At 46.5% G+C, this 23,636-nt stretch overlaps 1 protein-coding gene across 5 annotated transcripts in view; it reads left to right on the top strand.

The window, feature by feature from the left end:
* si:dkey-171c9.3 (A-kinase anchor protein 11) overlaps positions 1–23,636 on the top strand; it is a 61,259-nt gene that overhangs the window by 24,014 nt on the left and 13,609 nt on the right. For all 5 annotated transcript variants that reach the window (XR_010976453.1, XM_068047554.1, XM_068047553.1 and 2 more), the window contains exons 2-3: positions 2,611–2,706; positions 10,840–10,971. Coding sequence is in view for 4 of the 5 variants with exons in the window: in XM_068047554.1 (XP_067903655.1) it covers positions 2,611–2,706; positions 10,840–10,971 (228 nt within the window). In the remaining variant the exon portion in view is untranslated. The remainder of the gene's footprint in view (positions 1–2,610; positions 2,707–10,839; positions 10,972–23,636) is intronic.

The following is a 23,636-nucleotide window of genomic DNA, read 5'->3' as shown; positions in this document are numbered from 1 at the left end:
ACTTCGAGTGATGCTGCATATGGATGTCCTCAAGGTTGGCCACTCCCTCAACAGAGGAGCTCATGCACTCGTAGCTTGGAGCCATGGTGACACACGAGCTGGATGGACTCCGCCTCCATCCTCTGCCCATGACCCCGCACCGTGTCAGGAAACTCTGACATGTGGGAGCACATCTCCTGCTGCTGTTCTAGGTGGAGCCTCCTTTCTTGTGACTCCTGAGGCCCTGCATCTGTGCCCAGCTGAGCAGGACTGTCTGTCCTCCATCCTCCAAGGGTGACTGCCCACAGCTCCCTCTGCTGCGATAGGGAAGGTAACCTAAACCAGAGTAGCATAGGGGAAGTGGGGTTTACAGCATTCATTGCCGCTATGCTGAATGTCCAAGGGGCTTGTGTGTGAACGTGAGGAACTCTGCAAGGGGCCTGTGTGCATGGAAAGAGTAAATGCAGGGCTGGCAGGCTTTTAAAGATGGCATCAGCACTTGCTCCAACATCAGGTGACTCCCTCATCAGCATTTCCATTGTTGCCCCTGCCATGTGACTGGAGGGGGGGGATGGCCACTGCCATTATGCAAAATGGCTGTCGTCGTGTAATTGCAGTGACGTGGCCGTTGATGTCACAAGCGCGACCTCCGCCTTTTGCGTGGTGGGGGAAATCATAAAATTCAGTCCATCATCTACTTCTATTCATTAGCATGGAACCATCAGGCTAATTAGGAGTAGATGTTTCAGAGATCCACCAATGTACTTGCTATCATCAATATCCTGTGTATTCAATGATCTGTTTTCCTTTTTCCAAGGGATCTTTGCTCATTTTAGTATCTTATTCATATGACTGGTATTAAAGTTGATGCTGTATTTATGTTTTGTTGAACAGTTTTACTTTCATGTATGTTTTATAAAAATATACATGAACAATAGACAATGTACCTTACGCCCATCAACACATTTGCTACATGAAATGGTCATGGGAATGTGTGACCATATCGAAATGGGCATTGACCCTGACAAGCAATGGTAAAGAGGATATTGTAACTTCATTGGTAATTGTGAAGTGTGGGGAAGGAGTGCAGGATAAAATGGGGCAGAACCAAGTTGTCATCACATGTACAAAGAAGTACGGGTCACGTTGGTGAGGTTTGGCTCTGTTAGTATCAGATGATTGTACTTTTAATTGCAAAGAAAAATCTTTACATGTAAATGCAAAATATACTCTTCTGTTACAACAGTTTAAATGGAGGGTAAATCAGGTGGGCTCTGTTACTGGCATGTGATCCTCCTTGCCATTTTTTCCTCCCTGCACCCCAGACCGAGGCCATGTTTTATGCTCAAACAAACATGAAAATCTATGTCTTTCAAAAGATGAAGCAAAGAAAATTGGATGTGAAAGCTTTAAATGTGCACCATATAACTGAGTAATACAAACAGAAACCTTTTGTTAAGAAAGCTTATCAGAAATTTCCCTGATCAATGTACTATTTCCTGTCTGCAGAAGCATTGTGTTGTGCAGTAGTAGTATCAAAGTGCATCATTTCCTGTTATGGGGCACTGTGTATAACTGTGTATCTAACACAGATCATTATCTCATTTTCACACAGCAGAATCCGCTAGCAACCGTTACTCTGCCGTCTGCTGCCTTTGTCGGCCTTGGGTTGAGCACAGAACATTCGAGAAATCCAACAATTTCACTTTTCAATTGAGCGTAGGGTGCAGGGGAACATGAAGTTTGTTACCAGACCAACTCTTTAAAATGAAGTTAATATTTAAGTTAACTATTTCTGTTGATTTACAGATATGTACTGGGTTTTCTCCTCTTGTGCACACCAGCATGTGACTTTCTACCCACTAAGATGAATGGGCATCATGGGTCTAACTAGGGCAGAAGCGGAAAATCCTAGCCATAATGTTTCTCTTAGTTTTCGTCCCTCTTCTCTCCTGAATGTGTTGCAATTAACCATTTTCTTTTACTTAGGGAGAGAACGGAACCAAAAGAGCCATACACAATAATGTTACATGCAACGTTATGATATATATCTCAGTGGTTTCCACTATTTTGCTGTAGACTGTCAACCAGAAAGAGGAAAAGAGTTACTTAACATGTTTTAGTGCACGTGGTCCTGAGTATTTGCTAACATGGTCATGATAACTGGCCGATAGTTGCCACAGAGCTCAACAGTGTAAGAGTCCTGAATTAATAGACAAGAAACCAACTGGAACAACACTTATCACTGGAGCAGCCTGGCCTAGTGACTATAGCTTGAATTTCTCACTTGGTGGATTATATTGGTTATGCACCAACGATTAAGTTAGTTTAATTGGCTGTTTGGAAAACCCAGCTGCCAAGTTAGTAAATTATTGAGACCCTACCAGTCAATTCATTAGTTAGTTGAGTTAACTATAGGTGACCTGTATTCATTGGTTCGGCAGTTTACTAAGAATACAAGAATTGATCTTTCATTTCAAGTTCCAGGTTTAGGGCTTCCCAGATAATTATTCAATGCCCCCCACCCCCTGCCAAGCGCATTGGTATATTCATAAGGTGCTACAAGGTGTAAGAACATAGATTCTATTTCTGCGTGTCTGACATATTTCCGTACATGTGTTTTTCCCCCAGATGTCAGATCCAACTAACTGGCTACACAGCACCAAGAAACTTTGTCAGGTTGTGATTGAAAAGTGTGAGCAACGAATTGCGATGCCTTTTAAAGAAGTAAGTGACTAGGACTCTTGGTGGAGTCATATTCTAAACTCTTTACAGGGTCAACCTGCCTGGGGAGAGGCTGTGGAAATAATGCTGCAGGATTAGAGGAGGGTCTGGGAAACACTGCCAAGCTAGGGAAGGGAGAGGGGAAATATGAAGATGAGTCATTGGACTCAGAACACTGCTGAGCGAGGGGGATGGGGAACATTGCTGAGTGAGGGATAGCAGTGGTGAATCTGCTGTTTAAGAAACAGATTCACTAACCTCTGCAGTGGACAGTCTGGAATGTACATCCTGTGCTGCTGCAGTGGGTTGTTAGTTACATGATCACCTAACTTTTTTTCAACTTTTACACATTTTGAATTACAGTGAGGATCGCTTAAAGAGGGACTAATTTTTTTGTTGGCTGTGTTTGCTGACAATGTAACCACGAGGTGATGCAGTACTGGCATATGCACAAATGCAGCCTCATCCATTGAAACATCACTGCGATGTCTCAGGCAGCTACCAGTATAAAAATGGCGCTGCTCAATTTATCACAAAAACAAATTAAACTCAAATCCCCTCAATGGCTGTGATCGCCGCCTCCATCCCACCCCCAACAGCACCCTGCTCCCTCCTGCCATCGCGCTTCTCTTCGCCGCTCCCTCCTGCTCCCGTCTGCTCGCCACTCGCTCCCTGCCTCTTTGCAACCGTCCCTCAGCCACTTGCTCCAGGCCTCACCACTTCCCTTCCTCGGCCGCTTCATCCCCACTCCCCCCCCAACCAGGTCTCTTGTTCCAGGCATAGTCGCTTCCGCTTCCTTCCCTTGGCCGCTTGCTACCCGCTTTGGTGGCCGGCTTGTCCCCCCATCCAGCCCCCACCCCCCCCCAAGCCTGACGCTTCTTTAGGCAGTGCGACGGGGAGCGAGCGAGGACTGGACCAAGTGAATTTGGGGTAGGTGGGGAGGAGAATGAGCTGGTCCTGCTGCTTCCCCCTCGCTCCGTCTTGCTGCTTCCCCCTCGCTCCGTCTTGCTTCTTCCCCTCCCCGCCCCCCCCATCCGCTCTGTCTCGCTTCTTCCCCCCCCCGCTCCGTCTCGCTTCTTCCCCCTTGCTCTGTCTCGCTGCTTCCCCCCCCACTCCGTCTTGCTTCTTCCCCCTTGCTCTGTCTCGCTGCTTCCCCCTCGCTCCGTCTTGCTTCTTTCCCCCCTCCACCCGCTCTGTCTCGCTTCTTCTCCCCCCGCTCTGTCTCGCTTCTTACCCCCTGCTCTGTCTCGCTCGTTCCCCCCCCCCCCCGCTCTGTCTCGCTTCTTCCCCCCCCCCGCTCTGTCTCGCTTCTTCCCCCCCCGCTCTGTCTCGCTTCTTCCCCCCCCGCTCTGTCTCGCTTCTTCCCCCCCCGCTCTGTCTCGCTTCTTCCCCCCCCGCTCTGTCTCGCTTCTTCCCCCCCCGCTCTGTCTCGCTTCTCCCCCCCCCCCCGCTCTGTCTCGCTTCTTCCCCCCCCCCCGCTCTGTCTCGCTTCTTCCCCCCCCCCCCGCTCTGTCTCGCTTCTTCTCCCCCCGCTCTGTCTCGCTTCTTACCCCCTGCTCTGTCTCGCTCGTTCCCACCCCCCCCCGGCTCTGTCTCGCTTCTTTCCCCCCCGCTCTGTCTCGCTTCTTCCCCCCCCCCCCCCCCCCCCGCTCTGTCTCGCTTCTTCCCCCCCCCGCTCTGTCTCGCTTCTTCCCCCCCCCGCTCTGTCTCGCTTCTTCCCCCCCCCGCTCTGTCTCGCTTCTTCCCCCCCCCCGCTCTGTCTCGCTTCTTCCCCCCCCCGCTCTGTCTCGCTTCTTCCCCCCCCCGCTCTGTCTCGCTTCTTCCCCCCCCCGCTCTGTCTCGCTTCTTCCCCCCCCCCGCTCTGTCTCGCTTCTTCCCCCCCAGCTCTGTCTCGCTTCTTCCCCCCCCCAGCTCTGTCTCGCTTCTTCCCCCCCCCAGCTCTGTCTCGCTTCTTCCCCCCCCGCTCCGTCTCACTTCGTCCCCCCCCGCTCCGTCTCGCTTCTTCCCCCTCGCTCCGTCTCGCTTCTTCTCCCTGCTCCATTCTGCTTCTTCCCCCGCTCCGCCCCACTTCATGTAATGATGTTTTCGCACACATGCACAAACTAGTCCTGGCAGGACAGGTGCTGATGTAGGCTGCGCATGTGCAGTACCATATTGACAGGCAGAAACCGTTCTGCACAAGTGTGCAGCTGGGACCGCACTGATGATGTTGGCACTTGGCTGCATTGTCAGGAGTCACTTTGATTTTTTTTTCCCTATAATCTTTTAAGATGTACACCATCAGAAACCTTTAAAAAAAAATTGAAATGAATTAATACAGAATAGGACTACAGAATTGAACTGCATTTTCCTGTAGAACTTAATCCAATTTAAACAAGGCTTGTGGTGCTTATAGCCCACTTCTGACTCACTTAAGTATTATACTCAAATTTAAATCATATTTAAATATTATAATTGTAGTTAATCCGAGGGTGGGTCTTGGGAGAGGTTTTTGCGGGGGGACCTAAATTGTCTGTATTGTGCCTGCGCGAGGGAAAGGAAAAATCTGTCAGAGTTCCTGCTTTAGATCATAATTTCCTGGGAACTGTTAGAATGTGTGGCCGGGATCTTGTGGAGGCAGTGGGGCTCCCAGCGCCAGGCCAAAAGGGCAGGGGAACCCCGCCTTGGTGTTTTTGTGCCTCCCTTCCGCACCCCCCACCTCCATCCCAGGCACGATCCTCTGTTGTTCCAGAGGCGAAGTTTCCACTACAGGGATCTCCATCACTTTAAAGCTGGGATCCCATGTCCAGGAGCTACCGGCCAATCAGAGAGCTGGCAGCTCAGCAGTATTGGCAGCGCTACCAGGAGCAGTGGTCACTGCCGGTACTGCAGAGGCCTTCGACCCAGGCCCAGGGCTGGGATCCCAGACCTTAGCTAAGTGAGGCGGGGTCACCGGAGCCAGTCTGGAAGGCCCCAGCAGGGTGTGGGTGGGCATAGTCCGGGGGGTGGGGGCGGGGTTCCATGGAGATGGAGGTTTTGCTGGTGGGGGTCCTTCGTGGGCCACAGATTGCCCATGGAGGAGGGGCCCCACCTTCCACCCCCCCCCCCCCACCGCTATTCTATATTCTATGGTACACCACCCCCCTCCCCCGCCTTCAACCATGCCTCAGGGGCCCATAAAATCCAGCCCTGTATGTGTGTGTGGATGTCGAGTGAGGACAGGATGTAGCTTGTCTTGGCATGGCTTGGCTTGGCTGTGATGTTTGCTAAATAGCATGTCAACTCTCCAGTCATTGTGCAATGTTCCAGAGATTTGCTTGTATCAACCAATTAGATCATTTGGAAGGTGCTATGCTATCAGAACCAATCAAATTGGTGGGGTGGGGACTGGAAGCTGTCAGATCCATTTAGATCTTAATAACTTCCATTGTCGATTACACTTGAATTTAAGGCTGAGATACTTATAATAAATTGTTAGTTTTTAAGAGCCCCAGTTACAAGTTTGTTTATTTAGTGAATGTTCCTGAAGAGGGTTACAGAACAAATAGAGGTGCTAAAATGCAGATTTTATAATCTTTTTGGTTTCCCCGATGGAAGTTTCTGGAGTGTGTTTTCTTTTATGGTAGTTTTTTTCCTTAAGATTGATTGCAGCCATTAATGTGAGTATGTTCACTGGTCTGAGCGCATTAGCTAGCTTTATTGGAGCATTCCTGTTTCAGAGAAATTGCCACAGTTTGATCAACCCTAAGGAAAATAAGGTTGGATTGGTGGTGACTTCTACTTGTTTCAAAATAATGCAGAGATATACCCATATACTTACAGTAGACTCCAAAATGTTGGAAAGTCCAGCAAATCAGGTGTCAAAAATGAAAGTTAATTTGTCAGGGGGATGCTCCAGCATCTTTTGAAAAATAATTTTCATATCTTTGTCAGTCTTCAATCAGTAATTTTTAGATCCACCACAGTTGCAAACTCTATTTTTCTGTACTGCACTAAAAGTGATCAAAATGATACAGGAAGACAAGCTGATGTCCCCTCACCCTTTCAACCAAACTCGTTATCTTCATATTCCATTAGTTCCGTATTCAGTTGCTCAACTTTTGATGGTTGTGAAGGTTGCAATGCAGAAATATTGAATGGAAGGTTGCAGGGCCACTTCTGATCACTGGAGGCTGCTCTAAACGACATTGTTCGAGAAAAGATCAAAACTCTGTAAATGGCTAAAATGTGCTTCAAGCAGTTTTTAAAAGCATTAAAAGCTACTTTTATACTGTCCTTTTAATTATGATGCCAAGAACATAGGAACATAAGAGTAGGCCATTCAGTCCATCGAGCCTGTTCCGCCATTCAGTACGATCATGGCTGATCATCCACTTCAATGCCTTTTCCCCACTCTATTCCCATATCCCCTTATGTCATTGGTATTTAGAAATCTGTCAATCTCTGCTTTAAACATACTCAATGGCTGAGCTTCCACAGCCTCTGGGGTAGAGAATTCCAAAGATTCATAACCCTCTGAGCAAAGAAATTTCTCCTCATCTCAGTACTAAGTGGCTTCCCCCTTATGTTGAATTGTGTCCCCTGGTTCTGGACTCTCCAACCAGGGGAAACATCTTACCTGCATCTACCCTGTCTTTCCCTTTAAGTATTTTGTAGGTTTCAATGAGATCCCCTCTCATTCTTCAAAACTCTAGAGAATACAGTCCCAGTTTCCCTAATCTCTCTTCATAGGACAGTTCCGCCATCCTGGGAACAAGTCTGGTGAGCCTTTGTTGCATTCCCTCTATGGCAATAATATCCTTCCTAAGGTAAGGGGACCAAAACTGCACACAGTACTCCAGGTGTGGCCTAACCAAGCTTCTGTACAATTGAAGCAAGATTTCACTACTCCTGTATGCAAATCCTCTTGCGATAAAGGCTAACATACCAATAGCCTTCCTAATTGCTTGCTGCACCTACATGTTAGCTTTCAGTGACTTATTGACGAGGACACCCAGGTCCCTTTGTACATCTACACTTTCTAATCTCTTATCATTTAAGAAGTATTCTGCATATCTGTTCCACCTACAAAAGTGGATAACCTCACATTTTTCCACATTATATTCCATATGCCATGTTCTTGCCCACTCACTAAGTCTACCCAAGTCCCCTTGAAGCTGCTTTGCATCATCCTCACAACACACATTTCCACCAAGTTTTGTGTCATCCGCAAACTTGGAAATATTTCTTTTCGTCTCCACATCCAAATCATTGATATATATTGTGAACTGTTGGGGCCCAAGTACTGATCCTTGCGGTACCCCACTAGTCACAGCCTGCTAACGCAAGAATGATCCATTTATTCTTGCTCTCTGTTTTCTGCCTGTTAACCAATCCTTAATCCATGCAAGTATATTACCTCCTATCCCATGTGCTTGAATTTTTCTAACCAACCTCCTGTGGGGGCGGCTTTATCAAAAGCCTTCTGAAAATCCAAGGATACTACATCCACTGACTCCTTTATTAATTCTGTTAGTAACATCCTCAAATAAAGTCCAGGTTCGTCAAACATGATTTTCCATTCATTAAATCCATGTTGACTATGCCCAAATAGATCTTTATTAGCTGAGAATCCATATATTACATCCTTTAGAATTGATTCAAGCATTTTCCCAACGACAGATGTAAGGCTAACAGGTCTGTAATTCCCTGTTTTCTCTCTCCCTCCCTTCTTAAATAGTGGGGTTACATTTGCTACCTTCCAATTCGCTGGAACAGTTCCAGAATCTATAGAATTTTGTAAGATGATCACCAATGCATCCACTATCTCCATAGCTACCTCTTTTAACACTCTGTAATATCAGGACCTGGGGACTTATCAACCTTCAGCCCCATTAATTTCTCCAATACAACCTTCTTACTAATACTAATTTCTGTGATTCTGTGATTCAATTCCTCATTCTCCCTAATCCCTTGGATCTCTAATTCTGGGAGATCTCTTGTATCTTCCTCAGTGAAGACAGACACAAAGTAATCATTTAGCTTCTCTTCCATTTCTCTATTCCCCATTATAAATTCTCCTGACTCTGCCTGTAATGGATCCACATTTGTCTTAGCCAAACATTTCCTTTTTACGCACCAAGAGGAGCTTTTACAGTCCGTTTTTATGTTTTTTGCTAGCTTACATTCATATTATATTCTCCCTTCCTTTATCAGTTTCTTGGTCCTCCTTTGCTAAAATCCTCCCAATCCTCAGGTTTCTGGCAACTTTAAAGGCCTTTTCTTTTCATCTTATACAATCCTTAACTTCCTTTGTTAGCCACAGTTGACTGACTTTTCTTTTTGGGTTTTTGTGCCTTGAAAGAATCTATAGTTGCTGTAAACTATGTAATATTTCTTTAAAGATTATCCATTGCCTATGTACCTTTTAATGTATTTTTCCAATCCACCTCAGCTAATTTCCCCTCATACCAGAGATTGGCATCTGACTCCCGATTGCTGGTTGTTTATGTAGTTAATTTTTGTTTGGTTTTTATGTGGGATGAGGACCAGGTCAGCACTTATTGCCTAATTGCCATTGAGCAGGTGTTGGTGAGCTACCTTTGGAACCCCTGCAGTCCTTGAGGTGGAGGTACACCCACAGTGCTGTTAGGAAGGGAGTGCTTGGAGGGGAAGTTGCAGGTGGTGGTGCTCCCATGCCTCTGCTGCCCTTCTCCTTCTAGGTGGTAGAGGTTTGAAAGGTGCAGAATTCATAGCCTCTGACCTGCTCTAGTATCCACAGCATGTATGTGGCTGGTCCAGTTCAGTTTCTGGTCAATGGTGACTCCCAGGATGTTGATAGTGGGGGATTCGGCAATGGTAATGCCATTGAACATCATGGGGAGATGGTTAGATTCCCTCTTGTTTGAGATAGTGATTACCTGGCACATGTGTGGCACGAATGTTACTTGGCACTTATCAGCCCAATCCTGGATGTTGTCCGGGTCTTTCTGCATATGGACACAGGCTGCTTCAGTATCTGAGGAGTAATGAATAGTGCTGAACATTGTGCAATCATCAGCAAACATCCCCACTTCTGACCTTATGATTGAAGGAAGGTCATTGATGAAGCTGCTGAAGATGGTTGGGCCTAGGACACTACCCTAAGGAACTCTTGCAGTGATGTCCTGGGACTTAGATGATTGACCTCCAACAACCACAACCATCTTCCTTTGTGCTAGGTACGACTCCAACCAGCTGGTCGTAACAAGTACTATTGCCGGAATGTTGTCTGGGCCCATAGCCTTTGCAGTATCAGTGCCTTCATCCATTTCTTGATATCACATGGAGTGATTTAAATTTGCTGGAGACTGGCATCTGTGATGCTGGGGATGTCAGGAGGAGGCCGAGATGGATCATCTGTGGCTGAAGATTGTTGCAAATGCTTCAGCCTTGCCTTTTGCACTGTTTTGCTGGCCACCATCCCCTCGATCTTTGAGGATGGGGATATTTGTGGAGCCGCCTCCTCCTGTTAGGTTTAATTGTCCACCGTTCCCGACTAGATGTGGCAGGAGCCTCTGTAGCCTGGTGGCACAATCATGTGCCCAAGCAAAACTGGTTTGCTGACAGGCTACAAAAATTGGATGTAACAACACAAATGTTGGGATTCAGAATCCGAGTAATAACAATATAAAAGAAGTCAACTCTGCTTGAACAGAAAGGTCAGCATTTAACTTTGAGGGGAACATTTGAGGTTTTCTGTAAGAACTGGGTGTCAATAATGCCGCGCTTGTATTACAGATCAGCTTTCAGTGGGCCAAGACCAGGGCTGGATTTTATGATCCCGCCGCCGGGAACGGCAGTGAGTATGCAAAATATGACGTCAGCAACCGCACTGCCGCGGTTACACGCATTTGGCTGTGAAGCATTTTGGGATGTTCTGAGGTCATGAAAGGTGCAATATAAATGCAAGTTTTTTCTTGCTGTTAGATCCTTCAGTTATAAAATGGGAAAGTTACAGTAAAATGAAATATTATTAAGGGAGAATGTTTTTCAGCTTTGTCAACCAAATTTCTGGTCCAGCCTTTCACTCTAAAACCTGGGCCTAATTATGACTGTGATTTCATATTTATTATTTTCTGCCATTTCCTTGATGCACAGACCAAGTTACTTTTATTTGCTTCATGTTTTCTCATGTAGGAAGTGACGACCACTTACCCTGAACTCCATGAGCTGATGGAATCCATCCAATTGCATCATCTAAAGGAAGATGACATAATATTAATCAAAGGGTTACAGCAGCATTCTGAGACGACAACTGATGGGCTACAGGTAAACCATAAAGCTAGTAAATTTAGCACATGACAAGACTCTCCCCTTGCATACATTCATGGGTGCAGGAGAGAATTTTTCTGCTTCTTGAGATGTTGATTGCCTTAACTAAGAAATGGAACAGTTTTCTGATTTGTAAGTCCTCTTCAGATCAAGCACTGCCAGATCAGTAATAGCACAGATTAAATGCAGAGAAAAGCTCTCTGGATTCTGGCCCAGTAGTGTGCCTTAATCAAAACTTTGGAAGATCTTTTATGATTGTTGTTCCCCGCTTCAGCTATCCCTAAGGCCATTCTAAGTCAAATTAATGATTTCTGCTAAATTATGGTGCAGTTTTATGCTGTTGACTCAAATTAGCAACTGTGTTGAGACTCCGCAAAACTCATTGAGCTGAATTTAGTGAGCCCATTTGGAATGGGAAAGGAGGTGTGGGGGCCAGAGATAGCGCCATATGTGTCTGCCCAGAAATCCAACATCGTGACGCCAGTTCTGGATTTAGTCAGGGGCAGGAAAGCACTAAATTGGTGTCACTGCTCCGACGTGACGGGACTTGCATTTAAATTGTAGAACAGTTACTTTTATACATTTGCATGCAATTGACTCCTACAGTGCTGTGCGCTCTGAATGGGCGGGCTTGGTCTTGTGTGGTTGGCCATACTATTGGGTGAGAGGGTTGGGTGGCCATACTATTGGATCAGCAAAGGTGGGCACTGAGGGCCATCAGCGCCTGAGCTACAAGGAGCAGCAAAGGCAAAGATACCAAGGCAACTTCTTCTCTGTAGGGACAGCTTTCTGGAGGGCTACTGATCACCTGGAGTGTGTCTCATACACCCTGTCTTTTTGGACCCCTGTGGCATAATGCACCACCTCTGACAGAGGGAGGGCCTGGAGGCAGTTGCTGCTGCCCATTAAGCTCCATGACGAGAGCTGGTTGTGCCAAGAAGGGCCCACCTGCACCAGAGAGTGTACCCGACTAGAATCAGCTATCTCCAAATGCCTGAGTGGCATTGTCAGTGAAGACTGCGGCTCTCTAAGGAGGCCATCATTAACTTATGCGCCATGCTGCAGGATGAGTTGCGATCTATGGGATTCAGTGGTTACCCTACACTTGTGGCCCTGAAGATCACAGTGGCACTTAGCTTTTACACATCTGGACCTTCCCAGGGATCCACTGGGGACATGTGTGGGGTCTTCGCTGCAACAAGGAGATGACCAGTGCCCTGCTCAAGAGGGCCAGCGACTATGTGTGCTACTGGACCAACCCTGACAGTCAGGCAGAGAGGGCAAACAGATTCGGGGCCATGGCTGGATTCCCCAGGTACAAGGTGTGATAGAGCAGGCTCCAACGGACCAACCAGCTGCCTTCATCAACAGGAACAGCTTTCATTCCATCAACATTCTACATCTGCGACCATTGAAAGCGTTTCCTGCAGGTGTGCACTCGCTTCCTGGGAAGCAGCCACGATGCCTACTTATTTCGACAGTCCCAGGTGCCACAGCTTTTCAGGCCCCCCGCTCGCCTTCAGGGATGGATTCTCCGGGACAAGGGCTACACATTGAAGACATGGCTACTGACGTCTGTGAGGAAACCTCGCAATGCAGCAGAGGAGAGGTACAACACTTGCAACAGCTCCACCTGAGAGACCATTGAACAAGCCACTGGGCTGCTAAAGATGAGATTCTGGTGCCTGGATCAATCTGGTGGAGGCCTGCACTATGCCCCAGTGAGGGTCTCGTGTATTGTGGTGGCCTGCTGTGCTCTGCACAGTCTAGCACGGCAGAGGGGGGGAGGCCTTGTCTGAAGAAGACATGATTGATCACTCCTCAACTGATGATGAGTACACGGAGGCGGCTAATGAGCAGCCAGCAGTTGAACCCCTTGCACCAGAGACCAAGCACATTGAGTGACGGGCCAAGGAGGCAAGAGACAATCTCATACTTACCCATTTCCAGCCACGATGATGGCCTCTCAAAGTGAAATCAATAAAGACTCACCTCCATGCATTCCGTCTATTACCTCCTTTCTGTTTGGGGTTCATGCATAGCGCCCAGCTTAAATGTGTGCTGTGACTAAAGCACTGCAATGCCCTGTTGGATAGCCTTATATGAGGGATAAAGGTCTGCAAAGGAAACCCGACCGAGCCCGAATGCCGGACCCGGAAGTGCAACCCGACACATTCCGTCGGGTAGCAGGCCTTTACCCATGTACTGATGTAAAGGCCTGCTACCCGACCCGGCCCCAACGGGACCTGACAATGTGTTGGGTTTGGGTTGCACTTCTGGGTCTGGCATTCGGGCTCGGTCAGGTTTCCTTTGCAGACCTTTAGCTGTGACCCATGTAAGATGTTTACCAAAGGAGGGCTGTGCCTACACTGGCAGCCACTAGGGGGAAGGGGGAAGTCAGCATCTCACAATTAAAGGATGAAAGAATAAGCATTTTCCTCAATGAATATTAACTTCAATATTGAAAAAAACTTTATGACAAAACAAATGTCAAATTTCAAACACCCATGAAAACACAGTGTGACTAGGTGGTTTTCTTTATACATTTTCAACTGCTTCTATGAGCTGGGCTGGAGGCAGACTGCTGATCAGGCTGCCCCTTGGCCTTTGATGACTTTGGCAGCTGTCCTGTCGCTGCTTGAGGCCTGGAGGTCTCTGGCTGACTGAGTGTTACTTGCATAAGTGCAGAACTCTCCTAAGGTGTCACGACTGCTGTAGCTAGGCACACTGGCAGAGGGGCTGAGGCTGTCCGCACTCAGAGCACCCTGAGAGGATCCCTCATCTGTGAAGGTCAGCCTCTCCTCCCTTTTAAGGCTCACTTGAACCTCCTTGTTGACCAGAGGAGGATAAGGAGCGAGACAAGACTCCAGGTGCATCTTCCTTCTCTCACTTTGTCACTGCTGCGTCGAGCTCATAGCCAAGGCAATGATGTGCAGGTCTATGTGTATATGTGGGATCTGGCACTCCATGGAGGTCACCAATCTTTCGATGGAGGAAGCCATGCACTCACATGCCTGAGATATGGCAGCACTCATGGCATGGATGGACTCCTCCATCGTCAGCTCATGGCTGCGCGTGGTCTCTGGCATTTCTGTCAGGTGTTGCCTTACCTCTCTCTGCAACTCCAGCATGCCCTGTGCTCTCGACGCCAGAGGCTCATCAGACTGTGGCTCAGCAGGGGCCTGGTCACCCACAGTCCTCTGACTTTCAGAAGCCTCTGCCTCATCCAGCTGCTCAGGCACATGTGCAGTGCTCTGCAGCTTGTGATCCTAATTCTAAGGCCGAGTATAAACCCACCAAGGTGAAAATATCTGTGCTGGTGGGAGGTGCCAGAGAGTCATGTAATGGTGCATCCTCTGACTGCTGCTCCTCAGAGGTTGACTATAGTCCCCCTTCTGATGGAGTCTCCTGCAGATGCCGACCTGCACGAGAGAACACAAACATGTGGGTCAGGCTGTGCAGATCGCGTCATGATATCCAAGCTTGATGTGGATCTGCTGAAGTTAAAGTTATATGTTAAATGAAGACCATCCTTACTCTCTTGTGTGGAGATTCCAGTCTCACCATCCGCTATTGAGCGGCTGCCCTGGGTCACCATCTGCTAACTCCAGTGCTTCATTCTCAGCTGCTGAGAGGCTGTACGTCTGCAATTTCTCCACAAGTCTTCCCTGTTATGGGGCCGCTTGTCCTGCAAGTGTAAAGAGGGAGATTGTCATAATTCACAGGAAGAGCTACAGGACAGTTGTGCTGTGGCAGCCCCTCATCCCCTACTAGGGTTTCTTGTATGGTTCATCCCCATGTCAGTTCTCAGGGGAGGTGATGGGGGTGAACATCAGATAGTAGCCTGTGGCAGAGGTGCAGGATGTGATGATGCCTAGCCTCCTTTGCCAACGCTTCTGTGGTGCCTTCCTCCCCATGTCACCTGCCACTTAGCCACATGCAATCCCCAAAGAGGAGAGCGGTGTGGAGCAATCACCTTGACAGAATCAAGGAGGTCATTGACTCTCTTCTTGCACTGCACCAATATTCAGGGGGTGACCGCACGGCTGCTGACCTCTGTGATCTCCATCCAGGCTTGCTTGGTCAGGCAGGAAGACCTCTTCTTGCCATCCCTGGGGAACAGGACCTCCCAACTTTCCCTTGCAGCCTGGCGGAGAATTTCCAGGGAGACATCATTAAACCATGGGCCCACCCCGGTGTCTTGCCTCTGTCATACTACGATTTCCTTGCCGAGGTGGGGGGAGGTTCCAGGAGTCACTTCAACACCAGTTTCAGCAGTAAACAGCAAATGATTCAAACAGGGCTTTAAACTTGGCACCAGCACCTGCTCCGGAGCCATCCGACGCCACATTTGATGCCTCGAAGCCTGCCCCCATCATGTAATTGGATGGGCCCCGTGCCTCCATTATTATAATTGGCTGCCCGCTGCGTGATTGCGATGGCTGGCCGCACACATGACAAGCGGTGGCGGCACTCATTTCTGGGTCTGCCACCAGTAGCCGCGACAGGAATGCTTAATCCAGCCCATTGTCTTTGCAACTGGAACGTAGTGGCTTTAATCCTGTCATGGGCTCTGAGCTGGAATTGAAGGTAGCTCAAGTGCCAGTGCTTATATTTAATTCTGTTCAAGTAAGATTGTTACATGTCTGAGCTGTAGTATCAAAGCACAATAGCATTACCATGACACTTTGGGTAGAAGTGTGATCTGCATGTCACAATGCCAAATGGCTGTGCCCCAGGGACCATCGCACCAGTCAAAGCAACAGGTACAAGTGTGGTCCTTCCCCAGCCTATCCTTTTGCAAGGGCCTCTCTGTGGGATGGCCACAAAACTCCTCTGGCTAAATACCTCTAACATCTCTTATCAGGGAATCCCTTATCTTTCTTTACGCAGCAAAACCAATGGAGACCAGTTTAATCCAATCATTACCTCGCTATTATTTGAACTGCCCAGTTACAAAAGATATCATGCACCCATCTGCCTGCCCAGGTGAGATCAGAGTCTCAGGACCTCTGACTTCCCACGCTCGGACTCCTATCAGCTCGTAAACATTCCAGTGCCATGCTTGACTAAAGTAGGAACATAGGAAATAGGAGCAGGAGTAGGCTATTTGGTGCCTCGAGCCTGCTCCACCATTCAATTAGTTCATGGCTGATCTTCTACCTCAACGCCATTTTCCCGCACTATCCCCATATCCCTTGATATCGTTAATATCTAGAAATCTATCGATCTCTGTCTTGAACATACATAATGATTGAGCCTCCAAACCCTTCTGGGGTTGAGAATTCCAAAAATTCACCACACTCTGATTAAGAAATTCCTCCTCATCTCAGTCCTAAATGGCCTACCTCTTATTCTGAGACTGTGTCCCCTGGTTCTAGACCCGCCAACCACCCCCCCTCTCCCCCCCCCACCACTCCCCCCCCATCCTCTCAGCCAGAGGAAACGTCCTTCCTGCATCAACCAGTCGAGCCCGGTAAGAATTTCGTATGCTTCAATGAGATCACCTCATTCTTCCAAACTCTAGAAAATATGGGCCCGGTCTCCTCAATCTCTCCTCTCAGGACAATCCCGCCATCCCAGGAAAAGCATGGTGGCCTTGGTACTCAGTTGTTTTGTCTCGGCTCTAACTATATCCGGGCCTGGGTTTCTACTAGCATGTTTATCTTTTAGTCTCATGCAGCAGCCTGTCTGTTTTCATGCTCTGCTAGCTGTCTGCTGAAGTTTACCTTTTTAATATTTGGTTCCTTTCAAAACCTTTGGGTCAAAAATACTTGGTCAATGAAGGCCCAAACCACAAATCTCCTCTCAGTTGCTTTTACCCAGGGTGTATCACAAGCAGGATTAAAAATGTAGTTTGGTATAAGCATTATCATATCACAACCATTGAAAACTCTAATTTTCAGTCAGTCACAGATTCTAAGTTTGGTTTTGTGTTAGCAAGAAAACCTGACGTAGGGATTTCCCTGCGTTCTTGCACTGCTTGCAAATCCACACATGCTCATTATCCAAGCCCTAACATATTGCTGTACGAGGGAGAGTCATCACCAGCAGCTATTCTCAGGACAACATTGGTTGAAGCACAGCAAGAGGTGTCCTCTTGTCCATAACTACAGCTGAAAGTGGTATTGGGTACTCACAAGGAGAAAGAGGAAATAATGCCATTGAATGTCAAGGGAGATGGTTGGATTCTTTCTTGTTGGAGATGGTCATTGCCTGGCACTTGTGTGGCACGAATGTAACTAGCCACTTAGCAGCCCAAATCTGAATGTTGTCCAGGTCTTGTTGCATATACACAGACTGTTTCAGTATCTGAGGAGTCTCGAATGGTGCTGAACATAGTGCAATCATCAGCGGACATCCCCACTTCTGACCTTATGATGGAGGGAAGGTGGTTGGGCGTAGGACACTACCCTGAGGAACTCCTGCAGTGATGTCCTGGAGCTAAAATGATTGACCTCCAACAAGCACTGCCATCTTCCTTTGTGCTAGGTATGACTCCAAACAGTCGAGAGTTTTCCCCCTGATTCCCAGTTACTCCAGTTTTGCTATGGCTCCTTGATGCCATACTCGGCCTAATGCTGCCTTGATGTCAAGAGCAGTCACTCTCACCTCACCTCTGGAGTGCAGATCTTTTGTCCATGTTTGGATCGAGGCTGTAATGAGGTCAGGAGCCAAGTGGTCCTGGTGGAACCCAAACTGAGCGTCACTGAGTAGTGCTGTATGATAGCACTATCAACGACACCTTCCATCACTTTGCTGATGATTGAGAGTAGACTGATGTGGCAGTAATTGTCTGGTTGGGATTTGACCTGCTTTTTGTGTACAGAACACACCTGGGCAATTTTCCATATTGCCGGGTAGATGCCAGTGTTATAGCTGTAGTGGAGTAGCTTGGCTAGAGGTGTGGCTAGTTCTGGAGTACAGGTCTTCATTACTATTGCCGGAATGTTGTCAGGGCTCATAGTCTTTGCAGTATCCAGTGCCTTCAGTCGTTTCTTTGATATCACGTGGAATGAATCGGATTGGCTGAAGACTGGCATGTGTGATGGTGGGGACCTCAGGAGGATGCCGAGATGGATCACCCACTTGACATTTCTGGCTGAAGATGGTTGCAACTGTTTCAGGCTTGCCTTTCGCACTGATCTGCTGGGCTCTCCCATCATTGAGGATGGGGATATTTGTGGAGCTTCCTCCTCTGTTAGTTGTTTAATTATGCACCACCATTCACAACTGGATGTGGCAGGACTGCAGAGCTTAGATCTGATCCGTTGGTTGTGGGATTGCTTCGCCCTGTCGATTGCATGCTGCTTCCACTGTTTAGCATGCATGTAGTCCTGTGTTGTAGCTTCACCAGGTTGACACCTCATTTTTAGGTATACCTGGTGCTGCTCCTGGCATGCCTTCCTGCACTCTTCATTGAACCAGGGTTGGTTCCCTGGCTTGACGGTAATTGTAGAGTGGGGATATGCTGGGCCATGAGGTTACAGATTGTGGTTGAACACAATTCTGCTGATGGCTCAAAACGCCTCATGGATGCCCTGTTTTGAGTTGCTAGATCTGTTTGCCACACAACACGATGGAGGGTATCCTCAGTGTGAAGACGGAACTTTGTCTCCACAAGGACTGTACGGTGGTCGCTCCTACCAATACTGTCATGGACAGATGCATCTGCGACAGGTAGATTGGTGGGGATGAGGTCTAGTAGGTTTTTTCTTCTTGTTGTCTCCCTCATCACCTGCCACAGATCCAGTCTAGCAGCTATGTCATTTAGGACTCAGCCAACTTGATCAATAGTGATGATACCGAGCCATACTTGGTGATGGACATTGAAGTCCCCCACCCAGTGTGCATTCTATGCCCTTGCCACCCTCAGTGCTTCTTCCAATTGGTGTTCAACATGGAGAAGCACTGATTCACCAGCTGAGGGCGTGGGGGCAGTAGATGGTAATCAGCAGGCAATTTCCGTGCCCATGTTTGACCTGATGCCATGAAACTTCATGGGGTCCGCAGTCAATGTTTAGGACTCCCGGGGCAACTCCCTCCGACTGTGTACCACTGTGCTGCCACCTCTGGTGGTCATGTCTTGTTGGTGGGACAGGACTTGCCTAAGGATGGCGATGGTTGGTGTCTGGGACATTGTCTGTAAGGTATGACTCTGTGAGTACAACAATGTCTGGCTGTTGCTTGACTAGTCTGTGGGACAGCTCTCTCAATTTTGACACAATCTCCCAGATGTTAGTAAGGAGGTCTTTGCAGGGTCGACAGGGCTGGATATGCTGTTGTTGTTTCCGGTGCCTAGGTTGATGGCGGGTGGTGATTTCATTCCTTTTAGCCTTTTCTCTAGTGATTTGGTACAACTGAGTGGCTTGCTAGGCCATTTAAGAGACTACCACATTGCTGTGGGTCTGGAGTCACATGTAGGCCAGACTAGGTAAGGATGGCAGATTTCCTTCCCTAAAGGACTTTAGTGAACTAGATGGGTTTTTATAACAATCAACAATGGTTTCATGGTCACCATTACTGAATTCCAGATTTATTAATTGAATTTAAATTCCACCAGCTGCTATGGTGGGATTTGTACCCCTTGGTGGAATTTGAACCTATGTCACCAGAGCATTAGCCTAGGCCTCTGGATTGCTAGTCCAGTGACATAACCACAACACCTCACCTCCCTTTCTTTATATCGCGACTTTCACAATCTCAGGACATCCCAAAGCACTTTACAGCCAATGAGGTACTTTTGAAGTGTAGTCACTGTTGTAATGTAGGGTGTTAAATGCAGAGCAAAACTCACTGGATTCTTCCCCCAATCAAAACTTTGGATGATCTTCTATGATACTTGTTCCTCACTTCATCTATCTCTCTGGCCCTTTTGAGTGAATGTAAATAATATAGGAAAGGATATCCAAAAAGCAATGTAAGAAGGAGTATGAGAGAAAATTAACAAATTATCAGGGACATTAGAAAGGCTGTCTGTCAGCACATCAGTATCACAGAATCACTGACTTACAGAAGTGTTCCAGCACAGAAGAAGGCCATTCGGTCCATCGTGTCCGCACTGACTCTATGGATGAGAAATTCACCTAATGCCATTCCCCCGCATTCTCCACAGTCTAATTCCCTTTTGAATGCCTCAATTGAACCTACCTCCACCACTCTCAGGCAGTGCATTCCAGATCTTAATCACTCGCTGTGTGAAAAAGTTTTTCCTCATGTCACTTAGTAATAAGGATAGTCCCACTGTAGGAGTATGGCCAGTAAAGGATGAAGGAGGTAAGCTTGTAGTGGAGTGTGGGAGAATAGCAGAAATACTAAATAAGTACATTGCTTCAGTTTTCACAATTTGGGATTATAGATTTAAATTACCAGAGGTGGTTATTCAAAGAGATACTAATGAAGTTACTCAAACATAAGGTGGTTGACATCCAAGGATTCTGAGGGATGGGGAAGAAATAGTGAAGGCTGTATCCATAATTTTCCAAAATTTTGTGGAAAATAAAAACTTACCAGAGGACCAGTGGGTGGGAAATATGACTAGTGCCTTTAGGAAAGTAGGGATAATCCACGAAATTATAAGCCAGTTAGTCTTACTTTAACTGTTGGTAAACATCTAGAGCCTTTACTATGGGATGAAATAAAGCTCTGGTTAGGTCCCAACTAGAGTATTGTGCTGGTCACCACATTTTAGGAAGGATGTGAGGGAGCAGAGGAGATTTACCAGGATGGTTCCAGGGATGGGGGATTTTAGTTACAAGGTTAGGCTGGAAAAACTCATGTTGTTCTCCTTAGAACAAAGGAAATTAAGGGGAGATTTAATAAAAGTGTACAAGATTATGACAAACTTAGATAAGTTATACAAGGAATAGTTGTTCCCATTAACTAATGGTACAAGGACTAGGGGACACAAATTGAAGGTTTTGGCCAAGAGATGCAGGGGGAATGTGAGGAAGAACTTTTTTATGCAGTGAGTGGTAATGACCTGGAACTCGCTGCCCATGAGGGTGGTGGAAGTGGAGACAATCAATGACTTCAAAAGGAAATTGGATGCCCACTTGAAGGAAATAGACTCGCAGGCCTACGGGGATTGATCAGGAGAGTGGGACTGACTGGATAGCTCCATGGAGAGCTGACATGGTCTTAATGGGCTGAATGGCCTCCTTCTGTACGTAAGTGCCACTATGAAATTATGAGGGATTTGGAGGAACCTGAGGGAATGAATGGATTTCTAAAAAGCACTTCATTCTTGACTGACCTTAAGAAAATTCTTTGAAGAAGTAACAGAGAGGATGAATAAAGGAAATACAATGTGGTGGTTTATATGGATTTTCAAAAATCATTTGATAAAATACCACTTAAAAAAAAAACTTTTGGCAAAGTTGATGACACAGGGTAATGAAGCAGGAGGGACCTTGGTGTGCCAATATCTGTTTATTAAAGATGGTATCACAAGTAGATAAGGTCATAAATAAGCTCTAGAGATTTTCCAGATGAAATTAGTCTTCACCATTAGTGCAAAATGCATTCATGGTGAATCAACAGCCTGTTTTACACCACACCCAATTCATCAATCTGTTGAAAACCAGAAAAGAAAATTAGGCATGGTAGAAAGTGGGCTGTGGATTCAGTGGAGTTCATTTTGTGCTACTGGCGAAGACCAATTTCACCCTCATTGAATTTGGGCCAGGAATGTACTGAAAACAAGCTCCATTTACAGTGTATGCCATTATTCTAGCACAAAAGTTCCAGGAAATTATGGTGTGAGAGAGTTATGCCATTACTGGCGCCACTTCATAATCTCCTAGAACATTTGCATCATTCTGCTATTACTCCTTGCCAAAAACGACTAGAAAGTGACCATCGTATCCCTAACCTTGTTTAAGTCACCAGCAATCTCAAAGTTGCTGCATTGAAGCCAGTCTTCATGCTGCTGCCACTTAGAATTAAAACTTATCATGGCCAAAATTGTTGATGTAGCAAATTTCAGGCCAATGTTTCCACTGGTCAGTAACACAGTAATCCAGTTGTTTCTTGCAATACATTTCTAATTGGATGGAATGGGCAAGCTGCATTTCCAAATTGGATCTTGTGATCAATTATTTCGTGTAAATGTTATAAATAAACAGGCTAAACTGGTTTAGCGAAATAAGCTTCCACCCTTACACAGATTAAGAAAGCAGATAGCTGGGAGTGAGTACCAGAAAATATCACTGAGTGGTTCAGGTGTTATTTGTTGTTCCTGTATTCGATGCTTCAACTGGTTCAAATTGAGTCAGACCAGGAAAGTCTCGGGTTTTATTCCTGCCCTGTGGCGAGGGCAGAATTAAATTGCAGCTTAGAACCAGATCAGCCATAATCTCATGAATGACAGAACAGGTTCAAGGGGCTAAATAGCCTACTCCTATTCCTATGTTCCTGTAGGAGGTTTGGATGGTTTATATACAGAATGACAGACACCCAGGAGGAAGTTACAGGCTAGAATCTAACGAAGAGGTTCAGATGTTTCATTCATAGAATAAAAGATACCTGGAAATAACTTACTGGTTGGAACCTAATCAAGGAATTTTAGCAGTGCAACAAATTGGAAGAGCAGAACACAAACCCTGAGTGGATTATTTTATGAAAATCACACTTGTTTCAAATAATAAAAATGTGATTAATTTTGTCAAGACGTTTTGTTACATTTTTGATACATTCTTATTAGGGTTCATGGGCTTTGGGGTAATATATTAGCATGGACTGTGGATCAGAAAATGGACAAAAAAACAGAGAGTAGGATTAAACGGGATATTTTCAGTTTGGCAGGCAGAGTACCACAAGGATCAGTACTTGGGCCTCAGCTATTTATAATCTATGTTAATGATTTAGATAAGGGGACTGAGTGTACCGTATCCAAGTTTGCTGCTGATACAAAATTTAAATGGGAATGTGAGTAGTGAGGAGGACACCGGGGTGGGGGAGGGGGAAGAATTTGTTTGTGTAGCGCGATGCAGAATTGCATCAATTGCCCGGGAGCAGGCCACGCATGCTGATGCTGAGAGGGATTTAGGTTACAAGAAACACAGAAATTTAACATGCAATTTTTGCAATATGAATTTGCAATACTTCAGGCAATTATGGGCACATGATTTCTTCTCTGTGCTACTTGGCCCCCTGGAGTATGCAGAGGATGCTTACACTGAAATGGATACCAGAGCTGTGAGGAAGCCGCTCGTGGCCACAGTACAATCATGAAATTTAATGCAGAGAAGTGTGAAGTCATACATTTTGGTAGAAGGAGTGAGGCGAGGCAATATAAACTAAAGGGTGCAATTCTGAAGGGAAACAGAGAAACCTGGGCTAAATATGCACAAATCATTGAAGGTGGCAGGGCAGGTTAAGAAAGTGGTTAAAAGGCATACAGGATCCTGGGCTTTATAAATTGAGGCCTAGAGTACAAAAACAAGGAAGTTATGATGAACCTTTATAAAACATTGGTTTGGCCTCAGCTGGAGTATTGTGTCCAATTCTGGGCACCACACTTTAAGAAGAATGTGAAGGCTTTAGAAAGGGTGCAGAAAAGCTTTACGAGAATGGTTCCCGGGATGAGGAACTTCAGTTAAATAGATAAGTTGGAAAGATGGGGTTGTTTTCCTTAGAGAAAAAAAGGTTGAGAGGAGATT

The sequence above is a fragment of the Heterodontus francisci genome, chromosome 15 (assembly GCF_036365525.1).
Source record: "Heterodontus francisci isolate sHetFra1 chromosome 15, sHetFra1.hap1, whole genome shotgun sequence".
Taxonomy (NCBI): Eukaryota; Metazoa; Chordata; class Chondrichthyes; order Heterodontiformes; family Heterodontidae; genus Heterodontus; species Heterodontus francisci.
This window is presented reverse-complemented; position numbering and strand designations above follow the sequence as displayed.